General features: G+C 36.4%; 2 protein-coding genes across 2 annotated transcripts; one reads left to right on the top strand and one right to left on the bottom strand.

The window, feature by feature from the left end:
• Positions 1 to 11,281: 11,281 nt before the first annotated feature.
• LOC116413367 (uncharacterized) lies at positions 11,282 to 14,709 on the top strand. The gene is made up of 3 exons (XM_031912079.2): positions 11,282 to 11,422; positions 13,340 to 13,499; positions 14,560 to 14,709. The coding sequence occupies exons 1-3, from the start codon at positions 11,411 to 11,413 to the stop codon at positions 14,682 to 14,684; spliced, it is 297 nt and encodes a 98-aa protein (XP_031767939.2). The 5' UTR covers positions 11,282 to 11,410; the 3' UTR covers positions 14,685 to 14,709.
• A 1,561-nt stretch (positions 14,710 to 16,270) lies between these two features.
• Positions 16,271 to 27,252, bottom strand: LOC113511127 (nucleolar protein 9). Its single transcript, XM_026894724.3, has 7 exons — positions 26,961 to 27,252; positions 25,520 to 26,378; positions 24,882 to 25,035; positions 23,739 to 23,867; positions 18,046 to 18,210; positions 16,902 to 17,057; positions 16,271 to 16,515 (listed from the first exon to the last, which is right to left on the bottom strand). Exons 1-7 carry the CDS (start codon positions 27,157 to 27,159, stop codon positions 16,276 to 16,278), a joined length of 1,902 nt encoding a protein of 633 aa, XP_026750525.2. The 5' UTR covers positions 27,160 to 27,252; the 3' UTR covers positions 16,271 to 16,275.
• Positions 27,253 to 27,642: the final 390 nt, after the last annotated feature.

The raw sequence follows: 27,642 nt of genomic DNA, 5'->3' as shown, positions 1-27,642 counted from the left end.
ACAAAGTCATTTGCTTGGGCACCTCTGTTCTATTCGACTGAATTTTGTTGTGTTTGCATGGCTGTGTTTCGGTTTGAAGGGTGCGATATGGCAGTAGGTTTACAGGGTACAGAGGAATAACATCTGAGTCCTCAGGAATGGCAACGCATGGGGGGTATCATGGGCGAAACAGTATACTCTGTTATGTCCATGGTACTGCTCATGTGTATAGGCGACGGTTACCACTTTGCATCAGGTGGGCCGTCAGCTTGTTTGCCATTTGCCATGCGTTGCCATTCCTGAGGATTTAGGTGTTATGCCTCTGTACCCTGTTATTGCCATATCCCGACCTTAAAACCGAAACACAGCCATGCAAACACAACTGCTTCACGGTAATAACACGAATGGGACAGAGGTGCCCAAGCAAACGACTTTTGTACAAAGTCTCCCTCTGATAACTGTTTACAGATAATACTATTATTTCATTAGTTTCTACGAAAAACTGTTTTACTAATCTATGTATTACTAAATTATTTGTTCTAATTTAATTAATTATAACAATTGTGACATCAAATTTGGACTCATAGTTTGTTGAACTCTCTGACCGCGTATTTTTTCGCTCCATTTTCGCACATCGCTTTGACAACAAATAGCTGTACGATTATGTAGCCATCTAGCGAGATTCAGAGGAACAATATCGATCTAGCAAAACAAAAATGGCGGGATAACAACGTAATTAATGCGAGCACGTCGAAATCGCGGGATGCGTAAAATTAAACTAGTAGATATTGCGTGCGGAAATCGCGGGATGTCCGGATTAGAGGGTTAACCATAGAGATTCTATATTAAAAGGTGTTCATAGACAAAAAAAAAAACAGATCGTCAAGTTTAACAATGTATTACTTACTTCTAATATTTTGTACTTCTGTATATAAATTAGTTAATAATATAAACGGTAATTTATCGAATGGTCTCATGTAATATGTATCTATATAAATTCTCTACGTTAATTAAATATAATATATGTATAATTATATATAAATATTACTTTAAAATTATATTTTAATTTAATAACTACCGCTTGCTTTAACTTACATATCATCAGATCGAAAAAGCTCGACTAGTTTCAGAATCAATTCGTGATACTTAGCCATGAGTGAGTTATTAGTCAAGCTCGTGCTCGAGTCACAGTCACTCACGATAGATAGATAGATAGATACTCTTTATTGTTTCCTCCAAAAGATTACAATAGTAAACTTATTATAAATATAAACAATTACAAACTCACGACTAAGGACCACGAATTGATCACGAAACTAGTCGAGTTTTTTTTAATTATATGTAAGTTAGTAGTTATTAAATTAATACAAATAATTAAAACAATGTGATTATAAAAGATTGATGAATGTGGAGGAAGCGAAAGAGGTCTGTTTGAATCGAAACATTTGGCGTTCCATTGTTTCTGTCTACCCTAATGGGAGACAGGCGCGACAGATACGTATGTATAAATGATTAGCTAATGTAATAATTAATTCCTCATAAAATTATGTGCAATATTAATATTATATTAAAATATCGCTGTATAAAATTTCGAATTTAATATTTGTAAGTTAATATATAATATTTAGTATTAAGGCTACTCGACTATTAACAATTTCAACGTCAAACTCGTGAAATTAAATGTATTAAAGTGTTTGGAAATATGTATATTGTTGTTTTAATTGTTTTGTTTTATTTTTTATACAATTTAGAATGGCAAACAAGCTGACGATCCACCCAATGGAAAGTGGTAACCGTCGCCTATAGACATGAGCCGTACCATGGACATAACAGAGAATACTGTTTCGCTCATGTAACCTCCCATGCGTCGCCATTCCTGAGGACTATAAAGTTATTGGACGCAATGTTGGACGATCCCCCCTAGATGGAGTGACGACGTGAGTCTAAGTGTCTAGAGACAGAGTCTGAGTGTCTAGAGACAGTCTGAATGTCTAGTGTCTGAGTGTCTAGTGTCAGAATGTCTGAGTGTCTAGAGACTGTCTGAATGTCTAGTGTCTGAAAGTCTAGTGTCTGAGTGTCTAGTGTCTGAAAGTCTAGTTTCTGAGTGTCTAGTGTCAGAGTATCTAGTGTCAGTGTGTCTAGTGTCTGAGTGACTAGTATCAGTCTGTTTAGTGTCTGAGTGTCTAGAGACAATGTCTGAGAGTCTAGTGTCTGAGTGTCTAGTGTCAGAATGTCTGAGTGTCAAGCGTCTAAGTGTCTAGTGTCTAGTGTCTGAGTGTCTAGTGTCAGAATGTCTGAGTGTCTAGAGACTGTCTGAATGTCTAGTGTCTGAAAGTCTAGTGTCTGAGTGTCTAGTGTCTGAATGTCTAGTGTCTGAGTGGATAGTATCTGAGTGTCTAGTGCCCGAATGTCTAGTATCTGAGTGTCCAGTGTCAGTGTGTCTAGTCTCTGAGTGTCTAGTGTCAGTGTGTCTAGTGTCTGAGTGTCTAGTGTCTGAGTGTCTAGTGTCTGAGTGTCTAGTGTCTAAGTGTCTAGTGTCTGAGAGTCTGGTGAATGAGTGTCTAGTGTCCGAGTGTCTAGTGCCAGTGTGTCTAGTGTCTAAATGTCTAGTGTCTGAGAGTCTGGTGAATGAGTGTCTAGTGTCCGAGTGTCTAGTGTCTGAGTGTCTAGAGACAGTGTCATATATATATATATATCAGAATCGATTGACCAACCGACGATCTGAGAACTGCCTCCTTTTTGTGGTTAAACCATCGTGGTTAATTCTAGTCGAATTAGTCCACCTATTAAAAAAAGATCCTTTTAATTCTACCTCACTGATGCCCTGCCAGAATAATAACTCCTTCTGCGCTATCGGTATACACTGGCGAGGCACCACCAGGGATGCATGATTGGTGAGATTGAAAAGGCAGAGTCACCGTGACAAATTCAACGATAAATTAGTCACAATGGTTTCCATGGAAAATCGCATGGAGGCCGCCTGATAGGGTGACTAACCTCTCCATCACTAACAATCCCTTTCCCCTTACGTATACCGTTAGCGCAGGCGGGGTTTACCATTCCATTATCATCTATTAAGAAAAACCTATATGTAATACGGAGAATAATAATAATGTAGGTTATTTATTTATTTACGCTTTATTGCACCATTTATAAATAGTAAATACATTTAACTGTAATAAGATATGATACAAAAAGCGGCCTTATCACTAAACAATCTCTTCCAGACAGCCTCCCCTTTGGGTACATATATATATATATATATATATATACATATACATACATAAACATACACCAACTTAAAAGCACACATACAACAGGAGAGAGTGACACTGTAAGATGAATATAAAACATGGGAAAATAGTACCTAAAGGGAGAGATAATGGGCTTTAACAGAGGTTCTGAAGGTAGCGAGAGATTTAGCGCACCGAATAAAGGTAGGTAGTGAGTTCCACAGGCGAACTGCCTGAACAGTAAAGGAATTACGAGTAGAATAAAAGGAAGTAGAGTGAGTGGGAAATTTGAGACGAAAGTTGTTGACACTGCGTGAAGTTTGGCCAGTGGCCTCACTGAGAAACACAAATCGGTCTTTAAGTTAATCAGGAACAATGGGGTTAAAAAGAATCGCGTAAAGGAGAGATAGGATATGTAAATTACAACGAAAATAGATAGGGAGCCACTTGAGTTGAGGGAGACTGTACAAAAGTGGTTTGCTTGGGTACCTCTGTCCCATTCGTGTTTTAACCGTGAAACAGTTGTGTTTGTATGGCTGTGTTCTGGTTTGAAGGGTGGGATATAGCGTGAATTTACTGGGTATAGAGGAATAACACCTGAGTCCTCAGGAATGGCAACGCATGGGGGGTATCATGGGCGAAACAGTATACTCTGTTATGTCCATGGTACTGCTCATGTCTATAGGTGACGGTTACCACTTTCCATCAGGTGGGCCGTCAGCTTGTTTGCCATTCTAAGTTATATAAAAAAAAAGAAATTGAAAAATGTGATAATATTTGCGAAGACCAAATATGAAGTGAATACATAAATTTTGGAGACGCTCAAGCTTGTTTAATTGCCCTTCAGCAAGGTTTAAATAACAGGAATTCATTCAAGGCGCTAGTAACAGCTAACATTTTTTTGCTAACCTCTGAGATTTGCGGAGACTATGATAAAGTTCTGTCAAAGATAATGCCAAGATTTTTTTTACTTTATAGGAGTTTATTTTTATTTATATATTTATTTATTTAATAAAAAAATCACAGCTCTTAAAAACAAATTACATGCTAAGTCTCTTATAAATACAGCCAATAACGGACTTTATTTATACAAACTAAAATTATAACTCTAAAGCAAGGTAGGCGAGTTAGAGTGGATGTATGCAAGTAATGTACGTGTATGTATGAAAGAAACTATATATAATAATGAGTGTCCATAAAGTCAGGTTAATTAAATATACAAAATAAATAAAATCCATGTTGCTACAGTTCTAGCTGACCCCGTAAACGTTGTTTTACCACTTATTGCGAAATATAAAAATCGCGATTACAGGGGTTGATCGTAAAACGATCAAAATTTAAAGTTGTATGTATTTTTCAATGCTAAATTATAATAATTTAAAAATAAAAAAAATTTACAAAAAAATAAAAAAAAATTTGGGGGGGGGGTCATCCTTATCATTGACGGGTATGAAAAATAGATGTTGGCCGATTCTCAGACCTACTCGATATGCACACAAAATTTCATGATAATCGGTAAAGCCGTTTCGGAGGAGTTTGGTAACAAACACCGCGATACGAGAATTTTATATATTAGATATATTATTCTTAATAGGATGAAACCAGTAAACTAGTTCTAACTAATATAATTCTAATTGCTTCCTCTCCAACATCCGTGAAGTAACGGAATGAGAACACGTGTTACCATTTTATAAGTTAATTTTATGAGAGACGAAAATTAATGTAATCATTCAGGTAAACTTTCCACTTCCTTACCCGTGGGTGTCGTAAGCAAGCATACAATATACCCAACCAGGTCGACCTCCTCGCGGTTCCCCCTGGAAACCATCGTGAACAATTCTTGTTGAATTCGTCACGATGGGCTAACTGACCTACTTCATCCTCGCCTATCATCCTTCAATGGTGCCCCGCTGGTGTATACCGATAGCGCAGGTGGGGCTAACATTCCATTATCATCCATTAAAAAAGCTCTATAGATTAGAGGAAAGGGATTCTTAGTAATGCAGACTACTAGTCCCATTGCTAGCAATATACTCTGACAGGTCGACCTCCACGTGGTGCTCCCTGAAAACCATAGTGCTGAATTCCAGGAGTATTCATCAGGATAAGCTAACAGACTTGCCTTTTCATTTTCACCTATCATCCATCACTGGTGCCCCACCAGCGTATACCGTTAGCGCAGGCGGGGTTACCACTTCATTGTCATCTATAAAAAAAACTCTATAGAATCATGAAAATCAGTTTAGAATTAACGACGTAATCGCCTAACGTAGTCGCAAAAAATTCAAATTAATTGATATAGCTATTCCTTTCCGAAACCGCTTAAAAACCTAATCCGGTATCTACATCTTAAACAAAGCGGCCATCAAAACATTTACATGAAACTCTTTGATTCGTTAACGTCAAGTGAAATACAAAGCTGACACATCTTTGCGGCCCCTTTATAAAGCGTTGCCTCGCAGCGGTCCGTTAAAGTAACAAGACACGCGTCCGTTCCGTTCGGTTTCTGACAACGAAGTGCCCTTCTTCGTTCCAAATTTGAAATGCCCGCCCGCAGCCATTATGAATCTTTGACGTCAGAAAAACGTGTTTTGCGAAAGGGTAAATGTTGAATTGTCGGAGATTGTGTCGTCAAAGCTGATGTCATTTTGTGTAACATTTTCTTTAGTTGATTTTGTTTACATTAATATATACAAACTTAAGATTTTGTTTTAAAAAAAAACTACTTTAATTGTAGCAAAATGGTTTTGCTACAATTAAAGTAGTTTTTTTTTTGTTTTGTTTTAATAAATAAACTACGAAACCGATTTTGATAAAACTTCTATGGTACTAATCTGTAAGTATAATATATCCTTTGAGATAAAAAAAAAGACTTTTTCAAAACGGTTTACAACTGACGAAGTTATGAGGTAATAAAATATAGAAAAAAAAACAACCGAATTGAGGCTCTCCTTTTTGAAGTCGGTTGTAAATTGTGTATTAAAACTTTTATATTTCTACGTCATCAAATCTGGAGATCAAATGATGGAGATTTTGTACAAAAGTCGTTTGCTTAGACACCTCTGTCCCATTCGTGTTTCTACCGCGAAGCAGTTATGTTTGCATGGCTGTGTTTCGGTTTGAAGGGTGGGATATGACAATAAAATTACAGGGTAAGAGGTCTCTAGTCTCACTTTAGTTCTCACGCATGAGGGGTATCATGGGCGACACAGCATGCCTATAATACTGATTTTGTCTATAGGCAACGGTTACTATTTTCTATCAAATAGGCCGTCAGCTTTTTTTATGCAACTTAAAATGGCAAACAAGCTAACAGCAAACAAACATAGACATGAGCAGTACCATGTATACTATAATAAAGTATACTGTTTCACCCATGATACCCCCCATGCGTTGCCATTCCTGAGGACTCAATGTTATGCCACTGTACCCTGTAAATTCACGCCATATCCCACCCTTCAAATCGAAACACAGCTATACAAACACAACTGCTTCACGGTTGAAACACGAAATTTGTTCGATTCCAAATTGCACGAAAGAAATTTTCAAACTTTTTGAGTCGTTACTTCTTGAAAATAAAAATACATATACAATGTATTCATGTGATTGATGTATGTTGGATGGAAGACTGAATTCGTTTTGTGAACTGTCGTTGAAGTACCGTATACGCGTGTGTGTGTACGTAATCGAATAGGCGGTTTACGATTTCGAATAATTACGGACTTTCCCGACATTTTAATGCAATAAAGAATATATTTAACAACAACAAGTTAATAACAATGTTAGCATTGTTTTTCCTTTTTTTCTTTTTATTCTATAATCTTAATAACCACTAAGTTGAATTTGTATCCTTATTTAAACAATAAATTAGATTTGCACGCCTACAATTTTAAGGCAATTAAACAGATGCCAAAAAGTTTTGTCACATGGCCCTTAGAATGTCAAATGTCTGTTTAAAGCAAATAAATATTTCATTTCATTTCATATAGATATGAGACTGTCACGAAGGGAAACTTTCAAAAAACAAAATAATCATTAGAAGCGGTTCAACATTAAATGTTTATGCATGGCGTATTGAATACTAATCGAAAACATCCTCTTTTTGAAATGAAAGAAAGAAAGATGTAAATTTTATTTAAATAAACTTTAATTTAATCATTCTTGAATGACCGCTAACCATGAGTCTAACATCCATTCGGAATACAATTTTGATTGAGAAGAACGGGCAATAAAATCAGCTGTTCCTTTTTTAAAAAGTTGAAATTTATAAAAAGTCGCTTATGATTCGACTTCAATCTTAACTAAACTACTTATTATTGGGATGAATGTAAATGTGTTTGTTTTGATAAAAGAGTTCAACAACTTTGTGTCGAAAGTGTAGAAAAGCAAAAATAAACAATTACTTCTTTTTTAAGTCAGTTCTCATACCCTATCAGCCGTTAACTGCCCACTGCTCAACGTAGGACTTCCCCATAAGAGGAATTTTGCCATTGGTTGCCATATTTGGCGGGTTGGCAACCGTAGTTAGACTTTGGTGATTTTTAAGAGGGACGCTGTTGTACATCCCTCAACCATTAAATCCCCATACCAAAGGAAAAAAAGAGACGGCTCATTCTACGCCGGGACCACACGGTGAAGTAAAAATTTTTAAGTTGGTTAATAATGCAAAATAACAAAATAGTTTATTTAAGAACTTTCACATCCGCCCTGTGTGGTCCCGGCATAGAATGGGCCACCCCTTCCTTTCTCGTGGGTGTCGTAAGAGGCTAGAGGATGGGATGAGCACCAGAGTCCCTCTTAAAACATCTTTAAAAGCCTAACTGCGGTTGCCAATCCGCTTGCCAAGCGTGGCAATTACTGGCAAAGCTCCCCTTATAGGGAAGACTTATGCCCAGCAGTGGACAGTCAACGGCTGAAATAACAATAAAACACAAACAACCAAGGTTTATATACAGCCACGTGTGGCCACAATACATTTTAAATCAAAATTCGTTGTACGGGGACTGACGATAGATGCGATGGGCACTCGGCGTCAGCCGTGCCGCGTGACAGACGAACTGACAACACGGACGCCTGCTTAATTAGATGCCCGCAACACGGCCACTCGAACTCGTCGAACGCGGATTAATCCTGTCTATTCGTCAATTTGGAGACACCCTACAATTGTCTATGGCATGAATATGCCACATCATCTATCAATTGGCTTTGTTAGTTTTAAAATAAGAATAGAAATTTATTTATTTATTAATATTTTTAAGTTGTACAATTTTTTTTTATACAACTTAGAATGGCAAACAAGCTGACGGCCCACCTGATGGAAAGTGGTAACCGTCGCCTATACACATGAGCAGTACCATGAACATTACATCTTACAATTACCGAACACCGACCAGATGGGGGGAAAGGGATTGTTAGTAATGAGGTCTAATTGATCTACTGCTAGCAATACACCCTGTCAGGTCGACCTCCACGCGGTTCCCCCTGGAAACCATCGTGGTTAATTCTAGTGGAATTCTTCACGATGGGCTAACTGACCTGCTTCATCCTCACCTATCATCTAACACTGGTGCCCCGCCGGCGTATACCGATAGCGTACCATTACCGTTCCATTATCACCCAATAAAAAAAAAAACACCTACCAGAAAGCAATAAAGTTGCCATATTTAGAAACGTGTGGATTGCTTTCTCAACATTTATAAATTTATACTTTTGCACACATTAAAATATGTCTACAGGGCGGACTTAATGCCTGATGGCATTCTCTAACAGTCAACCGTTACGATCAACAGAGAGTCAATGGCGGTATATTGGTCTAATAAAATCAACTTGCAATAAATATTTTGTGCTTATAAATTTACAGATTAAACCGCAACAAAATAATAATATAAAAATTAACAATACTCAATTAGAACAAGTAAATACATTTAAATATTTAGGCAGTTTAATCACGTGTGATTCCAGATGTACTCCGGACGTAGTCACGAGAATAGCCACGGCCAAGCAAACCTTCAATAACAAAAAGCAACTTTTACAGGTTAAGATAACAAAAGATATTAGAAAGCGGCTTAACAAAACCTATATCTGGAGTATAGCTCTGTATGGATGTGAGACGTGGACATTAACTCAGAAGAAAATGGATAAACTTGGAGCCTTTGAAATGTGGTGCTGGAAAAGGATGGAGAAAATTAGCTGGAGGGATCGAATTAGCAATGAGGAGGTCCTGCTTAGGGTTAAGGAAAAAAGACAAATTATTAGAACTATTGAGGACAGAAGGGGAAAAATGTTGGGACACTTGATACGACACGACGAACTTATGAACATTATAATAGAAGGTAAGATAGATTCCTTCTATCTTAGGAAGGAGGGGGAGAGGGAGACCGAGACATAGTTACATCGGGCAGATCAAGGAAGGAGTTGGTGTCGTGTCGTATCAAGAGGAAAATCGTAGTGAGTGGCAAGAGCTCCACCGACAAGAGCGCAGCTCTTAAATAGGATAGATAGATAGATGTACAGACATCGTTTAGATACAATGTACAATGATGGATGATCGTCATTTACCTGACAGAGATGAACAAAATCAAACCCCAAGGAATAAACTGTGACGCCCATGACACAGCTCGTGCAGTGCCACGAGGTCTAGGCCGTACAACAATGTACAAGTAATGTACTGCTCAATAAATACGAGGAAATACCATTTTCATGTCTTATTGGATTACAATTACGCACAAAATCATTATTGTGAATCACGTATGGCAATTAAAACACAGCGGTGACTCAGAAAGGTGGTCAAAACGGGTTCAACTGGTGCCACAGTCTAAAAATATTCAGTACATCCACAATAATTTTTGCATAGATATTAGTCTATAGCATTTAGTCCGCTTTTTGTACCACTTTTTTTTTATCAATAATAAAGAGTTAAGATATCGCCTTTGATAACTTTGTTCTTTATTTGTTGTTATTACATTATGTTATGGTGCAATAAAGAATTTTTGTGAGACTTATACAAGCTAAAAAGCGCTAAACCCTAGAAATCAATATAATGAAAGGAAAGGAGGTACTTATAAAGCATATAAAACAATGAAAACAATGAAAACTTGCTTCTAAGGATCAATATGAACTAAATTTTTATCAAATATAGGTATACCTTATTATAAATTTATTTATTTATTTTTACTTTATTATATACAAAAATTTAATTGTTATAATTTACTTTGAATAAAGATGTACAACAGGTTAGCAGGAGCTTAACTCTGTAAGAGTTCTCTTCCAGCAAACCCTGAGTGGAAAGGAGCATTAATTACCAGCGGACAGTGTGCGTACAATAAGAAAAGAAAACAGTATAGTTGTTTATATTAAAAATAATAAAAACGCTTACCTAAATACAAAGTAACTTATATATTTACATTCAAAATACATATATATATTTGTATATAATTTAGTTTACGATGGCTCATAAAACGATAACTTTGCGAAGCTATCAAATTAAAACATTATATGAAGGAATAAGCTTAGAATGAATCCGAATGTGTACTTGTAAGGATGAGTATATAGCAATACCTATATATTTTAGTTATAATATGTATATACTGGTGCAATAACGAACACGTTATAAATCTGTTACCCAAAAAATAATATTGGATAACAGACTTTTAACATATTCGTAAATAGATATCCGACTGATACTCGTATGGGCGAAATCAAAATGTGTCATCACCTCTTTCCATCATCAATGTCTAGAAGAAACCAGAATATAGAGATCAGATAGGTATCCATAATTTTTTTTAATTTGGAATGGTAGCCCCACTCGTGCTATCGGTATACACCGGCGGGGCACCAGTGAAGGATAATAGGTGAGGACGAAGCAGGTCAGTTAGCCCATCGTGACGAATTCAACAAGAATTCACGTTCACGATGGTTTCCAGGGGGAACCACGTGGAGGTTGACCTAATAGGGCATATTGTTAGCAATAGGGCTATCAAACTCCATTGCCAACAATCCCTCTCCCACCGGTATACATATTGTCCATATTGCCCATGCCTATTCCTAAGTCTTTTCTGCATTTGAACTACCGATATAATGCTACTCTGTAACATCGATTTATTAGTGCATCGACATATCTCGTCGTAAACAAATTATTTCCATTTAGCAGACAATCTTCGCGGCCAACACTAGTGTGTAGAATCGAGATACGCCTCACAATGAGGACTCTGGTATGTACAAAAACTTTACTTCATTAATTTACAAATATTTTACATATAACTGTAAACTAATGATATGTACAAACGCTACCTAGGTATATTTATTTAGTTTTTTTTTTATCTGTTTGACCTTAAATAAAATAATTTGTAAACTAAATTAGATATTCGATGTACAATAAAATACTGTGATAGGTATTGTTTAGAGCAGGGGTTTCTAAACTTTTAAGATTGTTGTAGTATCAAGTTTATTGATTCAATAAAGTTCCAAAAATATTTATATATTGGTCATGAGTGGTAACAAATATTTATTGGGCGTCTTATTTTTGGAAGGTGGCAACTCCTTTTTTTTTTTATTAGTATGTGCTCTCTCTTGTCTGTGGTCCGTTTAGAAAAAGATTATCATGTAAAAGAAGTGTTCTATATGACAGGGCAGGCAGTTTTCGTCCATACGTAACCTTTTTATTTTTAAAAGTGTTGCCATCTACAATTGCAATGTACAAATAAATGAGATAGGGATGCCATATATGCAACAAGAACTGTTAAGTAAAAATAAAGATACCAAAATATTGTCTGTTGTTTTTATAAAAAAAAAACCATACCAAGCTTCAATATAAATTTACATCAAAAATAAATGGAACGCCCACCAAATACCTTTTATTTTATGAAACAACATATCAAATGATTACAAATGAAAATCACTGTAATTTTAATAAAAAAATAAAAGGTTTTATTAGAAATATTTTAAAAGCATAACTCTTTATAGAATTTTCTTTAAACCTTCTTTGCATGATTTTTATTTTATTGGCGAAATAAATCAAGGTGATATAATTCATGTTCAAAATTAAAGGACAAATTGTTAATAAAATAAATTTGACAGCTATGTTTTTTTTTTCTGCAATGGACATTAAAAAGGTATCGAGACACGATCAACTTAACGTGAACTTGTCCTTTTATATAATTTTTGGGCATTCAATGTTATGATGGGAATTTCCACCGTTTTATCTTTTTCCAGAATTTTTAATGTGAAGTATGAAATTGTTTGACTGTATAAATAATTTCTCGAAATGCTGATGAATTTTTTACGGAACCCCTAGATTCGCGGAGTCCACTTTAGGAATCGCTGGCAGAGAGATAATATTCAATTCAATTTAATCATTTATTGTTATTTCATGTTGTAACAATATAGGTCTTAAGCTATTAAAAGTATAGAATCAACATGAACCCTGGAAGGGCACAGCAATCGCATTAATAAATATTTCATAAAGTATATAAATAAATTTTTACATTATATATATATATATATATATATATACATCGTCGATTAACATAAAATAAATAAAACATTATTACATTAAAACAAATAGGTACAAATACAATAAAATTTTTTCATTGAAAAATTCCTGTAGCGTATAATAACTTTTTGTAATTAAATATTTTTTTAGCGCTATTTTAAACTTTTTAGAATCATCCTCACCTTTTAAGTTAATTGGTATTTTATTGTAATTTTTTTTTTTTGTAAATTTTTAATAATTGTAATAATTACCTTATTGTAAACATTTTGTTGAGGAATTTGAAATTTCTCGTATGCATACATGTCATTATTTATCTTGTAAATGGCGTTCATTACAATTTTTCCTTACGATATTTAGAATGGCGAGCAAGCTAACGGCCCATTTGGTGGTAAGTAACCGTTGCAATAGATATGAACAACAGTTTAGGCGTCACAGTATACACTCTGGCAACCGCAGTTACACTTTGCAAATGTTTTAAGAGGGACGCTGCTGCCCATCCCTCGCCCTCCCTCAGTCGCCTCTTACGACACCCACGGGAAAGGAAGGGGTGGCCTATTCTATGACGGGACCACACGGGACCAATAACAATTTTATTCCACTATATTTCATCTAATGTATAAAATGTGAAAATTTCCAGATATTCGTCCTGCTTGTTCTAGTCGTGGCGTGGATGGGATCTACATCACCCATAGACCCCAAAAGACAGCTCATCAACCGACCCAAAGTGGATATCTACCATAGACAAAGACGCTCCCCGCAAGATGTTAAAGGAGGGAGTCGAAATGCAGTAAAAGGGGGTGAGCGCCAATTTAATCCTAATTAAATCAAACAAAATTATGAATAATTTTATTGAATCACCTTCTCTGTTGAGTAATTCTTATATAAGGTTTCCCCGGGTGAATTCTAGACATATTTATTTATTTATTTCACTCTTTATTGCACCGTAAAAAGATAAAAATAAACAATGACATATAAACAATGTACATAACATAGTAAGTTATTCAGTATACCTTTGTAAATGTTTATATTTATAATAAGTTTACTATTGTAATCTTTTGGGGGAAACAACAAAGAGTATCTATCTATCTTTTTCACTCACGAATTACATGAGTAATTCTCTTTTAAGGGCCTGCAATTATCATAATCAGCAGTTTCTCTCTTTAGACTTATTCAGAGAAGATCTATACTTATTAAAAAAATACGTTAGAGAGGATCTCGGTTTGATTACAGAGAAAAAAATAATATATATATATATATAGATAGATAGATAGATACTCTTTATTGTTTCCTCCAAAAGATTACAATAGTAAACTTATTATAAATATAAACAATTACAAGAAATAATCACCTTTTGATGGAGAGGAGTAATTATAAACAATTTGGTGGGAGGCACAATGAAAAATTTTGTTAGTTCTAAATATGGGAGATGTGATACATATAATAATATAAATATAATGTATATATATATATCTCGTTTATTTAATGTTTCGAGTTGATACGCCGGTAAAAGCTACACAGGAAGGTTGAGGTGCAATAAAACGACGAAGTGGTTGGTATATAAGCACTATTAATATTATGTCAATGATATAATATTTAACGCCACACCATACATATATAAATTCAATCAATTATAATTATTTTCCTTCACCGTATACATAAAAGCAACCACCATGTTTTTTTTTTTTTAAAAAAATTTCCTGTCAAAAAGACAGGGTTGCCACAAATGTGTTTGTTGTGGAAACTTCACTGATTCATATTACTGCTGTGTTTACTGTTATATATGTTTTAGGTATTGTATTGTTGTATATGTTCCTCTATTAAGGTAAAATTAATGTATATTAATAATTCTGTTTGTAGGTCACACGCCACCTACGATACATCCGAGAAAAGGCGAGTACGTGTGTGGAGACAAGATGTGCAAGCTCAAGCCGGGGGAAGTGCCCAAGAATTGCAACGGAGTGTGCCAGTACCGGGTGGCTTGATCAATAAAAGACTTTTTGGAAAATATTACAAAAATTTTGAATTAATTTTCAAAAAGAAGTTTCCATTGTTCCTACCTATCCTAATGGGAGACAGGTGGGGCTAAAGGGATTGTTAGTAATGGAGATTAAAAATCCCATTGCTAGCAATATATCCAACCAGGTCGACCTCCTCGCGGTTCTCCCTGGAAACTATCATGGTTAATAAACATGAACTTGTTTTATGGTCAGGATAATTATTCGTTTACATTTTCATTAGGTTTCGTTGAAACTATACCTATATATATGTTTTTTTATACAACTTAGAATGTCAAATAAGCTGACGGCCCACCTGATGGAAAGTGGTAACCGTCGCCTATAGACATGAGCAGTACCATGGACATAACAGAGTATACTATTTCGCCTATGATGCCCCGCATGCGTTGCCATTCCTGAGGACTCAGGTGTTATTCCTCTGTACCCAGTAAATTCACTGCCATATCCCACCCTTCAAACCGAAACACAGCCAAACACAACTGCTTCACGGTAGAAACACGAATGGGACAGAGGTACACGAGCAATCGACTTTTGTACAGTCTCCCTCCGGTGTGTGTATGAACCGGTTATATTGATTTAAAACTAAACAACACAAAGGATTTTGATAAAAAAAAAATGTATGGGATCAATCTGTAAGTATACCTTGTCAAATAAAATAAGATTTTTTCAAATCGGTTAACAACTGACGGAGTATGAGGTAACAAACAAATATAAAAAAATACATCGGAATTGAGAAAGAGCTCTCTTCTGTTTGAAGTCGGTTAAAATAATAAAAAAAAAGATTAATGAATATTTATATTCAAAAGACAAACCACTTAGCCCTCAGACAATTCTAAGAACTCCACCACATCATACTCAGGCTTTTGGGAATTCCTTTTATACCCATTCGACTATGGAATAGTCTGCCATCCGAAATAAGGGAATCAACAAGTAAAGGCATGTTTAAGCGTCGTCTAAGGGAGCATTACTTGTTACTATGCTGACGTATTTTTTTTTGGTGGGTGAAAATGGTATGGTAACCCCGCCTGCGCTAACGGGATACGCTGGCGGAGCACCAGTGAAGGGTGATAGATGAGAATGAAAACAGGCCAGTTGGCCCATCATGATGAATGCATCAGGAATTAACCATGATAGTTTCCAGGGGGAACCGCGAGGAGGTCGACTTGGTTGGGTATATTGCTAGCAATGGGATTCTCAGTCTCTATTACTAACAATCCCTTTCCCCCTATGCTGACGTATTATGTATATGTGTATGTATATTTATGTGTGTATATATATGAATGTGTATATATGTGTATGTTTACAGGGTTTATGTATTTTATGTAATTTATAATGTGTAGTTTGTATTATTCTTTGTGTATACATGTCTTATGTGTTCATACAATGTACGCAGATCGTATGGCTGCCTATTTTTATTTTTAAAATAACATCCAATTTACATGAAAAGGTTTTGCTGGAACAAATCTCTTATTAGAGATAAGCTCGCCTTTGTACATTATGAATTGTGCTTAACATTCTATTTTGTATACAATAAAGAATAAAGAAAAAAACCAAACAATTACAAACATTTATTATCAGTCTTCAAATGCGCTTGCTCCCACTTCTTCTGGGACAGTTTGAACGTGTCGACGCCTAGCTTGTTGGCGAGCAAGCGTCCGTACTGCGAGCCGTTCAGCAGGCTGCTCTTGTCCGATATCTCGAGCATTATTTTGATCCTCTGCTCGTTGGACGCCGCGCCGTAGATTTGCTCGAACGCGCGCGAACCGTACTGAGATAGGGCCAGCTTTTGGTAGAATCCCTGAAATGTAAGTAAAATGGCGAATACTAAAATCGGACCAATAAATGGAGTTTAACATTTCGTTCGTCACACATCCTATCATAAAAGTCCAAAGGAACAATATTTCAATATTTTTAATATTTCCAAACGGCATGTATTATGTAATTTTAACATCAAATTTGTGTTTCGTTTGGCTCCGAAATTTCGGAAAACATTTCATGGTAGGCCTTCTGTTTACATCATCTGGTAGCCCGACGGTGTGTGCCAATAACGAGGGTAGGGTTGCTATTCCATTATCATCCAGTAAAAAAACACAACTTTTTGGTGGTAGAAACAAGAATGGGACAAAGGTACCCACGCAAACGACTATTGTACAAAGACTCCCGCGGATTAAATGTGTTGCCTACCTTTAGTTTCCACACAAGTTTATCCCTGGACTTCACTCCAACACACTGGCTCTTGCAGAAGGCGTCGGCCACGTGGCAACCCTTCGCGTCCGTGAAGATGACCAGCAACTCCTCGGGGGTCAGCTCTAGGAGGCTCGTTACCGCTTTTGCGGGTCGCTGGAAGTAAAAATAATAATGTAGGTAGCATACAAGCAATGCAAATTTTTCTTCGAAAAATGAAAAATGTATTGAGTTTGGAAAACCTTCAAATTTGGAGAACCATATAACAGATGGGGGTACCCATTACATTAAGATAATAAAAAAGATTATTTAAGTAAACTACTATGTCCCATCAATCTATTGGTGATCATGGTTCATGTCTATGGTAGACACATGCATTAAGCCTGGATGGTCATGTACAGCGTAGTCTCAGAGATGCTTCCTTCCACAAATCCTCAGCTTATGAAGTGAGCTCCTTGTCAAGGTTTCCCCAAGAGACTACAGCATGTGGTTCTTCAAAAATAGGGTTAAAAGGTTACTTCAGAGTTGGCCTATACCCCAGGTATTGCAGGTGTTCATAGGCTATGGTATGGTAACAGCTTATCTCCTGAGTCCTCAGGAATAGCAACGCATGGGGGGTATCATGGGCGAAACAGTATACTCTGTTATGTCCATGGTACTGCTCATGTCTATAGGCGACGGTTACCACTTTCCATCAGGTGGGCCGTCAGTTTGTTTGTCATTCTGAGTCGTATAAAAAAAAATTATCATTCAGTGGACCACTGGCTTGTTTGTCTTGTGGTCAATTTTTTCTGACATGCTTTCATCCTCACCTATCATATCTTACTGGTATCCCAGCCAGTATCATTAATTAAAGAAATAACTCCCAATATCCAGCTGTACCTGGTGGGGGGAAAGGGATTGTTAGCAATGGAGTTTGACAGCCCCATTGCTAGCAATATGTCCTATTAGTTCGACCTCCACGTGGTTCCCCCTAGAAACCATCGTGAATTCTTGTTGAATTCGTCACGATGGGCTAACTGACCTGCTTCGTCCTCACCTATTATCCTTCACTGGTGCCCCGCCAGTGTGTACCGGTAGCGCAGCTCGCCTTACCATTCCATCATCATTCATTAAAGAAACAACTCCCAATATCCAACTGTACCTGGTACTCGAGTATACACTGCAGTATGACGGAGCCATGAACGTTGATGAAGTACTCTTTGTCCAAGTTGTCCAGCTGCACGCGGTCAGCTGGCAGCAACCGCAGGCACAGCACCGCGAAGTACCTCTGATGCTCCTCCTTAGCAATCAGTACTGACTCTAGGCTCTGTAAAACGAAAAGTAAATTTTTATGATACTCAAAATGGAAAATATATGGACATCAAACTGAAAACGATAAAATAGGAAATCGAGACATTCAGCAAAAACTATCAGTCCAGACTGAACAGCCATAAAAATAAATTGGCCGATCAATTACAGGGATCGGGAAGCATTCGTTTCTCTCAATTAAAAAGACACAGCATCCAAGGACTGATAGAAAGATTTACAGACAGAGACTGAGAGCTGGTTAATAGATTGGCCTCATCGTATATTAACAAGATTTAAACTTGACATCCAAACAGCAGATTGGATTATTGTTCTATAAGGAACAGATTACCAATTATCAGGCTAGAAAAAGAAACAAAAAAATGGTAAACAATCTGTTTACCTGATGGTAAAAGGTAACAGTAGCCTATACACATGCACAGCATTAGGGATATCTTTGTGTCGCTCGCGGTACCCCTAATTTGCTGCCATTCTTGAAAACAAAGATTTTTGCTCTACAAAGAAAATTGGCGACTTCAACATTCCATTCGTAGAGACCAACCATATAATAATTATCATCATATCAGCTGTAAAATGTCAACTACTGAATATAGGCCTCCCCCCTAAGGGGGGGTTTGCCAATAGATGTCATACTTGATTAAATTAATACTTTGACGTTAAAACTCATTAAATTAATAATAATTGACATATAAGAGAAATTATGTCTATTTTATTTTAATTTGGTGATTAAATGATTATTCTTTGTTATATTAATTGTATTGTCAAATATTTCATATTTATTTGCAATCAAGTAATGGTAATAGTATTTGAATGTTTCAATGTTAATGTAATTGCTAGCTAATTACCTGTTCTTAAATTGTTGCATGTCCGACAGGGTTTTTTTTTAAATGGATGATAATGGAATGGTAACTACACCCGCGCTATCGGTATACACCGGCGGGGAACCAGTGAAGGATGATACGTGAGGATGAAGCAGGTCAGTTGGCCCATCGTGACGAATTCAACAAGAATTGTTTACGATGGTTTCCAGGGGGAGCCACGTGGAAGTCGACCTGATAGAGCATATTGCTAGCAATGGGGCTGTCAAACTCCATTGCTAACAATCCTTTTCCCCCCTGCCCGATAGGGTATAACTGTTGACACTGATATCAAATCCAAAGCAATGGTTACTGCTATATGATCTACCATCTGTATCGCCTTCATTGGTACCCCATCAGCATACACCGTTAGCGCAGATGGGTCACTATTTCATTTCATCCATTACAAAAAACAGATCATCTGTTTCATGTATATTGTAATATTTTTATAAATAAATGATTGATTGATTGACAGGAGTAAACCCCAGAGATTCCAAAAAAGAATATATAAATGCAATAAAGAATCTATTCTTTATTCTTTATTCTTTATTGTACACAAAACATACTGGTAATTACAATTCATTATAAACATAATGTACAAAGGCGAGCTTATCTCTAATAAGAGATTTCTTCCAGCAAAACCTTTCCATGTTAATGTGTTATTTTATAAATAAAAATAGGCAGTCATACGATCTGCATATATTGCATAAACGCATAAGTTATGTATACACAAAGAATAATACAAACTACACATTATAAATTACATAAAATACCCTGTAAACATACACATATATTTACACAAACATACATATACACATACATATATATACACATATAAACATATATAAATATACATACACATATACATAATACGTCAGCATAGTGATAAGTAATGCTCTCTTAGACGACGCTTAAACATGCCTATACTTGCCGATTCCCTTATTTCGGATGGCAGACTATTCCATAGTCGAATGGATATAACTGTAAAGGAATTCCCAAAAGCCTGAGTATGATGTGGTGGAGTTCTTAGAAGTAATCGTGTCTGAGGGCGAAGTGGTTTATCTCTTGAATATAAATATTCATAACGCTCGCGGAGATAACAAGGAATGGAGGGATTATGCAAGATATTGTAAAGAAGCGTCAGTATATGGACATTCAATCGAAAACGTGAAGGTAACCATTTCAATTCTTTTCGATATTTGGAGACATGATCAAACTTACGCAAACCATAAACGAAACGAATGCATAAATTTTGTAGACGGTCAATTTTAGAAAATAACTCTGAAGTGGCGTCAAGAAAACATACATCTGCATAATCCATAAGGGGAAATAATAATGTTTGGGCTAAATTGACCTTTGTTTTAATAGGTAGAAAATTTTGTAGACGTCTGAGTGAGTGAACAGTCGCATGTACTTTTTTACTTATCTGGTTTACGTGAGACGTCCAGGAAAGATTTCTGTCAAAAAGTACGCCCAGATTTTTAACGACATTTGTATATGATATTATTGTCCCCTCATACACCACAGGTGGAACAGTCATACGATCTAATAAATCTGTCATGTATCTGCTTCCGATAATAATAACTTGTGATTTTGTTGGATTCACTAATAGACCATATGCATTTGCCCATCTTGAAATGTTTACCAGATCATGATTAATCAAGTCTATAGCAGTACCGATATCACAAATGTCAAAAAAACTGTACAGCTGCAAGTCATCTGCGTATAGATGGAAGTAGGATGAAAAACGTCCTGCCAAGGAATTAATGAAAATAGAAAATAGAAGTGGTGACAGGACGCCACCCTGTGGAACGCCGGCAACAAGACCACACCAGTCGGAGCTGGTTTCATCCGACCGAACACACTGCATACGCCCCACAAGATAAGAATTAAACCATGCTATTACCAGTGGAGATATATTAAGTGAGTCAAGGATACCGAGAAGGATATCAAAATCTATTGAATTAAAGGCACTACTAAAGTCGAGTAAAGTGAGAATACATAGCTGTTTCCTATCCTTAGCAAGACGAATATCCTCAGTAACTTTTAGTAGTGCAGTGACAGTACTGTGAGCTGTACGAAACCCAGACTGAAAAGGAGTAAGGAGTTTATTTTTAAAAAGATAAGATGACAATTGATCGTAAACTAGATTTTCAAGTACTTTAGATAGAACAGGTAAGATAGAAATAGGACGATACTCGGAAAGGTACGTGGGATTGTTGGTTTTGGGAAGCGGAATAACGTAGGCTTTTTTCCAGGCAGCAGGAAACGAACCTGTTTCCAGAGAATAATTTAATATGTGAGAAAGAATCGGTGCAAGCTCATCTAAGAGAAGACGAAGCATCTGAATACAGATTTTGTCATCACCAACTGCTTTGGAAGTAATAGACAAGATTGATTTTTTAATATCACACGTAGTAATAGCTAGGAAAGAAAATGGTTTACAATTGGGTTTAGGCAAGTTTTTGAGTTCTCCAAGAGTAGTCTTTTTAATATGGTCCTCCATAATTACCGGAGGCGTCGAAAAATGACTATTCAATGCGTTGCTATCTAAATTAACTGGACACGAGTTTAAACATTTACCAATCCCTTGTGTTCTTAGGAGTTTCCAGAGTTGAGCTGGCTTAAGACTTTCAGCTGATTCATGAAAGTAGCGTCTCTTAGCATCTCTGCACATTCGATTACTTCGGTTTCGCAACCTCTTATATTTATTTAAATTTTCGATGGAGTGATTCTTTTTATACCTACGTTTAGCCTGATCACGTTTTGCCATTATATTGCGTATGTTTTGTGACAACCACGGGGCCGGTAGATGCTTCACTCTAACTTTTCGGATAGGAGCATGTTTATCGAACAGATTATTTAACGTTTGATTAAGATATGTGACTTTTTCATCAATAGTATTTAAATCATAAAGTATGAACCAATCAATCCTGCCAAAATCACTCCGTAATTTCTCCGAATCAATTTCCCTAAAATTTCGAAGCTCAAGAAATTTTACTCTCGGCTTAGGCATACGAATTTTGTAGGACAGATAGATTAGATCATGATAGGAGAAAGGTGCACAAAACTGACCGAAAGTAGTAACCTTATCAGGATCTGATACAATCATGAGGTCGAGAAGTGTAGGCGCACTGTTTGGAGGCGAGTGTGTAGGTTGAAGTGGAAGGAGATGAAGATTAAGAGAGGAAGCAATAGAGCACAATCTTAAAGAACGTGAGTCATTTTTGAGTAAGCAGGTGTTAAAATCACCAAGAATAATAGTTTCATTGTATATGGGACAAAGTGATTCCAGAAGAGCCTCAAAAGACTGAAAGTAGTCCACACGAAGAGATGGACTATAATATACGCCAAGTAAGATTTTCGAATGATGGATACACAATTCCAGAAAAAGATACTCCGCTGAAGCACTATATACTGAGTCAGATTGACTAATTATTTAGTCTGGTGGAGGCCAAAGCTCCCCTAGCCGACTTCATCGGGGCCGCCGCGGCTTTCGTGTTTATTTCTTTTGTTGGATACTGTGTACTTAACAGACGAAACTCACTCATTTGTTCGATCTTGCGACGCGTCTTATTAGATAATAATATTACGATTTTGCCATCAGAAGTCCAACAGTTCTTAATTCCAAAATGTGCTCTGGCTGCCTTAAATGTGTCATACCTTGATTTTGTCAAGAATTCAGACATCGTGACCTGCGTCCCCTTTAAAAGAGTCTTACTTTTCCAAACTTGACTACGGATAGCATAACTCATAAAACGCACCAATATAGGCCTTGCTTTAGTTTGCCCAAAACCAAGCCGATGAACAACAGATATATTAGTGATACAATCTGACGTCATTTTTAATTGTTCCGTGAAGACTTTTGTAACCAAAGTTTTAGCATCTTCATCTGTATTTTCGGGAATACCATGCAATAATAAGACCTTTCTTCTAGAGGACATTTCATGACGGTCCAGACTTATCAGCATAAGCTCCATTTGGTTTTTCAACATTGCAACTGATTTCCAAATAAGCTGCTTAAAATCATAGAACTCACGTGTCAAGGTTTCGAGATTTGACTGCGAGGGTTTGGATGTTTGCTGCTCCTGAATATTTCGCTCCATTTGCTCCATCCGCGAGTTAAATAAGTCAACAATGGCCTCCATGTTAGAACTCAATTTTGCATACAGATCCATATTAATAGTATCAAGCTTTCTTCTTTTCTTTTCTTTTTGAAAGTGAGAGTATTTAGGGAATTAATAATCCAAAGTGTTACAGAGCTAGTAAATTACACAATTCCTTGTTTAAAACATAGAATAGATAAAATTAAACTATATAAATAATTAAAATATTACGGACCTAGTTAACTTTGATGTTATTCGTACGGCTACCCCCTTTTTTTTTTCATATCTATGAATGAATCTATACACTTGAACAATAGATATAGCAAATATTTTAACAACTTGTCAGCAAGGGAGGGCTTATCTCTAAAAGATATCTCTTCCAGCCAACCCAGTAGTTAGAGAGAAAACAATAATAGAGAGAATGCTTAAAAAATTTGGAATTAATAAAAAAAAATATAATTCATATTTTTCTAACTTTAGTCCTGCACTACTCGGATCGTGACATTGTTCTTTTTACCACTACCTTCCATTCCAGTAAAAGAAATACTATATAATACCATACTAACGTTGATGAACTGTATCTGTTTAGCTTTGATCCTGAGGCAAGCCTTCGCGAGCGCGACGAGTACGCCCGTGTTGCCGCTCGCCAGTATCGCGTCGAACTTGCTCGACAGCTCGTCGAACATTGGCTCCAACTGAAATGTTCAATTTATACTTTTCTATTTTGCCTGCGCTATCGGTATACACTATGGTAGGTCCTGAACCATACGTTGCACTTGCATCAAGTATTGTTAACTATGCCCTTGGAGAGTATGTGAGGAAAAAATAGCAAAAGAAATGGAGGACTTTGAAGGGTCTTAGACAACCTAAAAAGTTCTTAAATGACAATGTTGAGGGATGGGATAAACTCATCTACAGCGGTGGCAGACAACAGGCAAGACTCATTATGGGTGCCCTAACTGGACATATGCCAATAAGGCATATACTACACAAGATGGGTCTATCTTCGGACACACTGTGCAGACTGTGCGGGGAGAAACCGGAATCCATGGAACACTTGATGTGCAACTGCGATTCGTTGGCAAGTATGAGTCTACTGGGAACGACTTATCCAGAACCAGGGGACTACAGATATCTTAAACCGCGGGATATCATTAGGGTAACACATAGGATCTATGAAATGATGGTAGAAGCACAAAAGATCCATATGGGTCGACGTGATCGGTATACACTGACGGGGTACCAGTAAGAGGTGATAGGTGTGGGTAAAAGCAGGTTAGTTAGCCCATCGTGAAGAATTCCATGAGAATTAACCACGATGGTTTCCAGGGGGAACCACGTGGAGGTCGACCTCTGACTGATAGGCTATACTGCTAGCAATGGAACTTCTAGATCACATTTTTTTTTTACAACGGGGGCAAACGAGCATGCGGCTCACCTGATGGTAAGTGACTACCGCCGCCCATGATCACCCACAACACCAGCGGCATTGCAGGTGTGCTGCCGGCCTTTTAAAAAGGAATATACTCTTTTCTTGAAGGTTATGTTGTCGTATCGGTTCGGAAATACTGCTGCTGGAAGTTGATTCCAAAGAATGGTTGTGCGTGGAAGAAAGTGCCTTGAAAAACGCACGGTGGAAGACCGCCACTCATCCTTTCCACACATTACTAACAATCCCTTTCCCCCCAAGTATCTATATATTTACCTACCTCTTCTTTTATCTGACAGTTGTCTATGAGCCGTTGGACAGTGAAGTTGAGCATTGGAACTGTGGAAAGTTGGCCCAGTCTGTTGATGAAGCAACGAGCATATATTTGCGTGTACATCTTTTTCTTAGCTACAAATAATGCTGCTTCTAATAACCTGTAATGTAATATTATATACTGTTATTATTATTCATCTTGGAGTAACAAACAAGCTAAAAGGACGAAACGACTGCGCGAGCTGCCAGATGACGCCGCTCACTGCAGTCCAGTCATGACCAGGACATGGTGCAATCCACATCGAAACATTGGCAATAAAGAGACAGGTATGTAAGTACTATTTACCTGTAAAAGCTATTTTCATCCTGTCAAGTCTCAATTGTGTATTTAAAATATAGGACATATTTCTATTATGTCCATGGTACTGCTTATGCCTATAGGCGACGATTACCACTTTCCATTAGGTGGGCCGTCAGCTTGTTTGCCATTCTAAGTTGTATAAAAAAAAAAATTATTTATGCAAATTATATGATGAAGCTCCTGCCCTTGTGGTAATTTTGCTCTGGATATTCAGGTGTTCACTATGAGTTTACAAAATTGATTATTATATATAAAAAAATAATTATTAAAATAATAATACCTACCTCACAGCAGATTGATTCTCAAATACTGGTGGCAAACTTCCAGTTGTAACACCATTCGTTTTTACTTCTTCTTTATCGTCAACTTTCTCTTCCTCCTTCTCTTCATCAGCACCAGATGTCACCCAGTCTTCGGGAGCGAAGCTTTCATTCAATAACTTCTTTAGCAACTCCTTTGTAAGGCTTTTATCTACATTCTTAATAGAATATAACAACACTTGCAATAACGCAGATGTTAAGTTCTGGTACGGTAGATCTTTAAACTGAGGCCAAGCTGAGAGCCTGCTGGCGAATTCTCTGACTAAATCTTTAAACTCATCTGGCACGTTCTTATACTGCATTTCTGTTTGATGTGGAGGAATACCCTTGTCAGTTTGGACGGTCTCTCTAAAAAGGTTAACTTTCGGCTTCTCTCCTGGTAAAAGTGTAATTCCACTTAAACATTTCAAAGCACTTCTCAGTATATGATTAGCGTATGAATCCCATACAAAGTCCTCGAGATTATTGAGTGCGTATTTACATATTTTTAATGTGAATTCGTAACAATTCTTTATGTGTTCTTCGCTGTACTTAGATTCTGTTTTCTTCTTCTTCTTCTTCGGTTCTTCTTCAGTTTCGTTCATTTGTAAATGTTCAGTTGCACGGCCACAGGACACTCGGAGCATTGTCTCGATGACATGACTTGAGAAATTGTCAGAACATAATCTACGGAGTTCCGGTGATAGTATTTCAATGAACCGTTCCAGATCTTCTGCAGAGGAGTATGGTAGGAGTATTTCAACCACTCTACAACCGAGCTGGTTGCCGACTATGTTTAATTCTTCCCCTTTGGTACGTTCTAGGACATTGTTTACTAGAGATGCTGAAATTTATTATTTAAAAAAGTTTTTAATGTACATTTTTCAATATTCAAATAGTAAAAAAATTTTAAGTATCAATAAGCTTTAAAAGTTATTATTACAACTTTTTTATGCAAGGTGAAAAGGAATGATGCCATTATTTTTATTTTGTTACCACACCAAGACCTGACAATAGAAATTAACAATTCTTTTTAATTAAACATCCAAATATTTTATATGTAGATATTGTTAGGATCTTCAAGCTCGTTCGATATTAGATCCTATCCAATATCTGTCAGCTTACTACCCATCCTCATAAATTAAATCAAAAGGGTCCAAGATCAATAGGGTTGCGTTGTTTTATTACAAAGTTTCTATGGTGGCCATTCAGTTCAGGTATCCATAAAATTATAGAATTATTGGGACACCGATAAAATCATCAAAATTTTTCTTAATCCTTGGCCCATAATGCGAATATCTAAAGGCAATATATCAACAAGCTTAATAAATCGATTATAAAAGCAACGACGAACGAAAACACATGCAGACGAAGTAAATATATATAAATGAAAATCTTCTGCTATGATAAAAGTATTGTGATTTACCTCTTTCCTCGTAATCCTCACTGCCCTGTTTCATCACTTCTAATATACCGACGAAGTATTGATACAGTTCCTCCGACATCCTGGTCCCGCGGCCCATTTGTCCCTTTTTTGCGTATTTCTTAGCATTGGCTAGGAAATTTTTACGTTTCTTTCTTATTCTCTTCTTATTAGGATTATTATCAACTGTTTCTTCACTCATTTTGATTATTATTTTTAGAAAAACACAACAATAACAATAAAGAGGTACTTTTTAGAGGTTATGACAAAATGTCAAATTCACGTTGACGTGACGTCACTGACATTAATTTTTTTTAAAGGCTTTCTTTAGCCCAAACTTTTTGTCAAAGACAACTAACACTATACAGCTATAAATAAGTATAAAAGTTATATTTATTTAAATCTGTCTAGAAAAATCAATTGATGTTCGTTAATTACACTAAAATAATAAAAAAAGTTTGACCGATTTGAATATGTTTTTTTCTGTTTTTATTTGAATTTGTTATATAGATTAGCTAAAAAAACCTAAAAATTGAAAATAAGTAATTTTGTATGGGAATCGGACTATTTTTAATAGATGGCCATGTAGATGTTACGAAATTCGTTGCACCGAGTCATCTAGTTAATAATAAATAAAGTCTCATCAAAAAATGACAATTTTATTTAGGTTTAACTTTTATATTTA

The sequence above is a fragment of the Galleria mellonella genome, unplaced genomic scaffold (assembly GCF_026898425.1).
Source record: "Galleria mellonella isolate WM207_F2 unplaced genomic scaffold, CSIRO_AGI_GalMel_v1 utg1053, whole genome shotgun sequence".
Classification (NCBI taxonomy): domain Eukaryota; kingdom Metazoa; phylum Arthropoda; class Insecta; order Lepidoptera; family Pyralidae; genus Galleria; species Galleria mellonella.
Note: the sequence above shows the minus strand (reverse complement) of the source record. Positions and strands in the feature narration are given on the sequence as shown.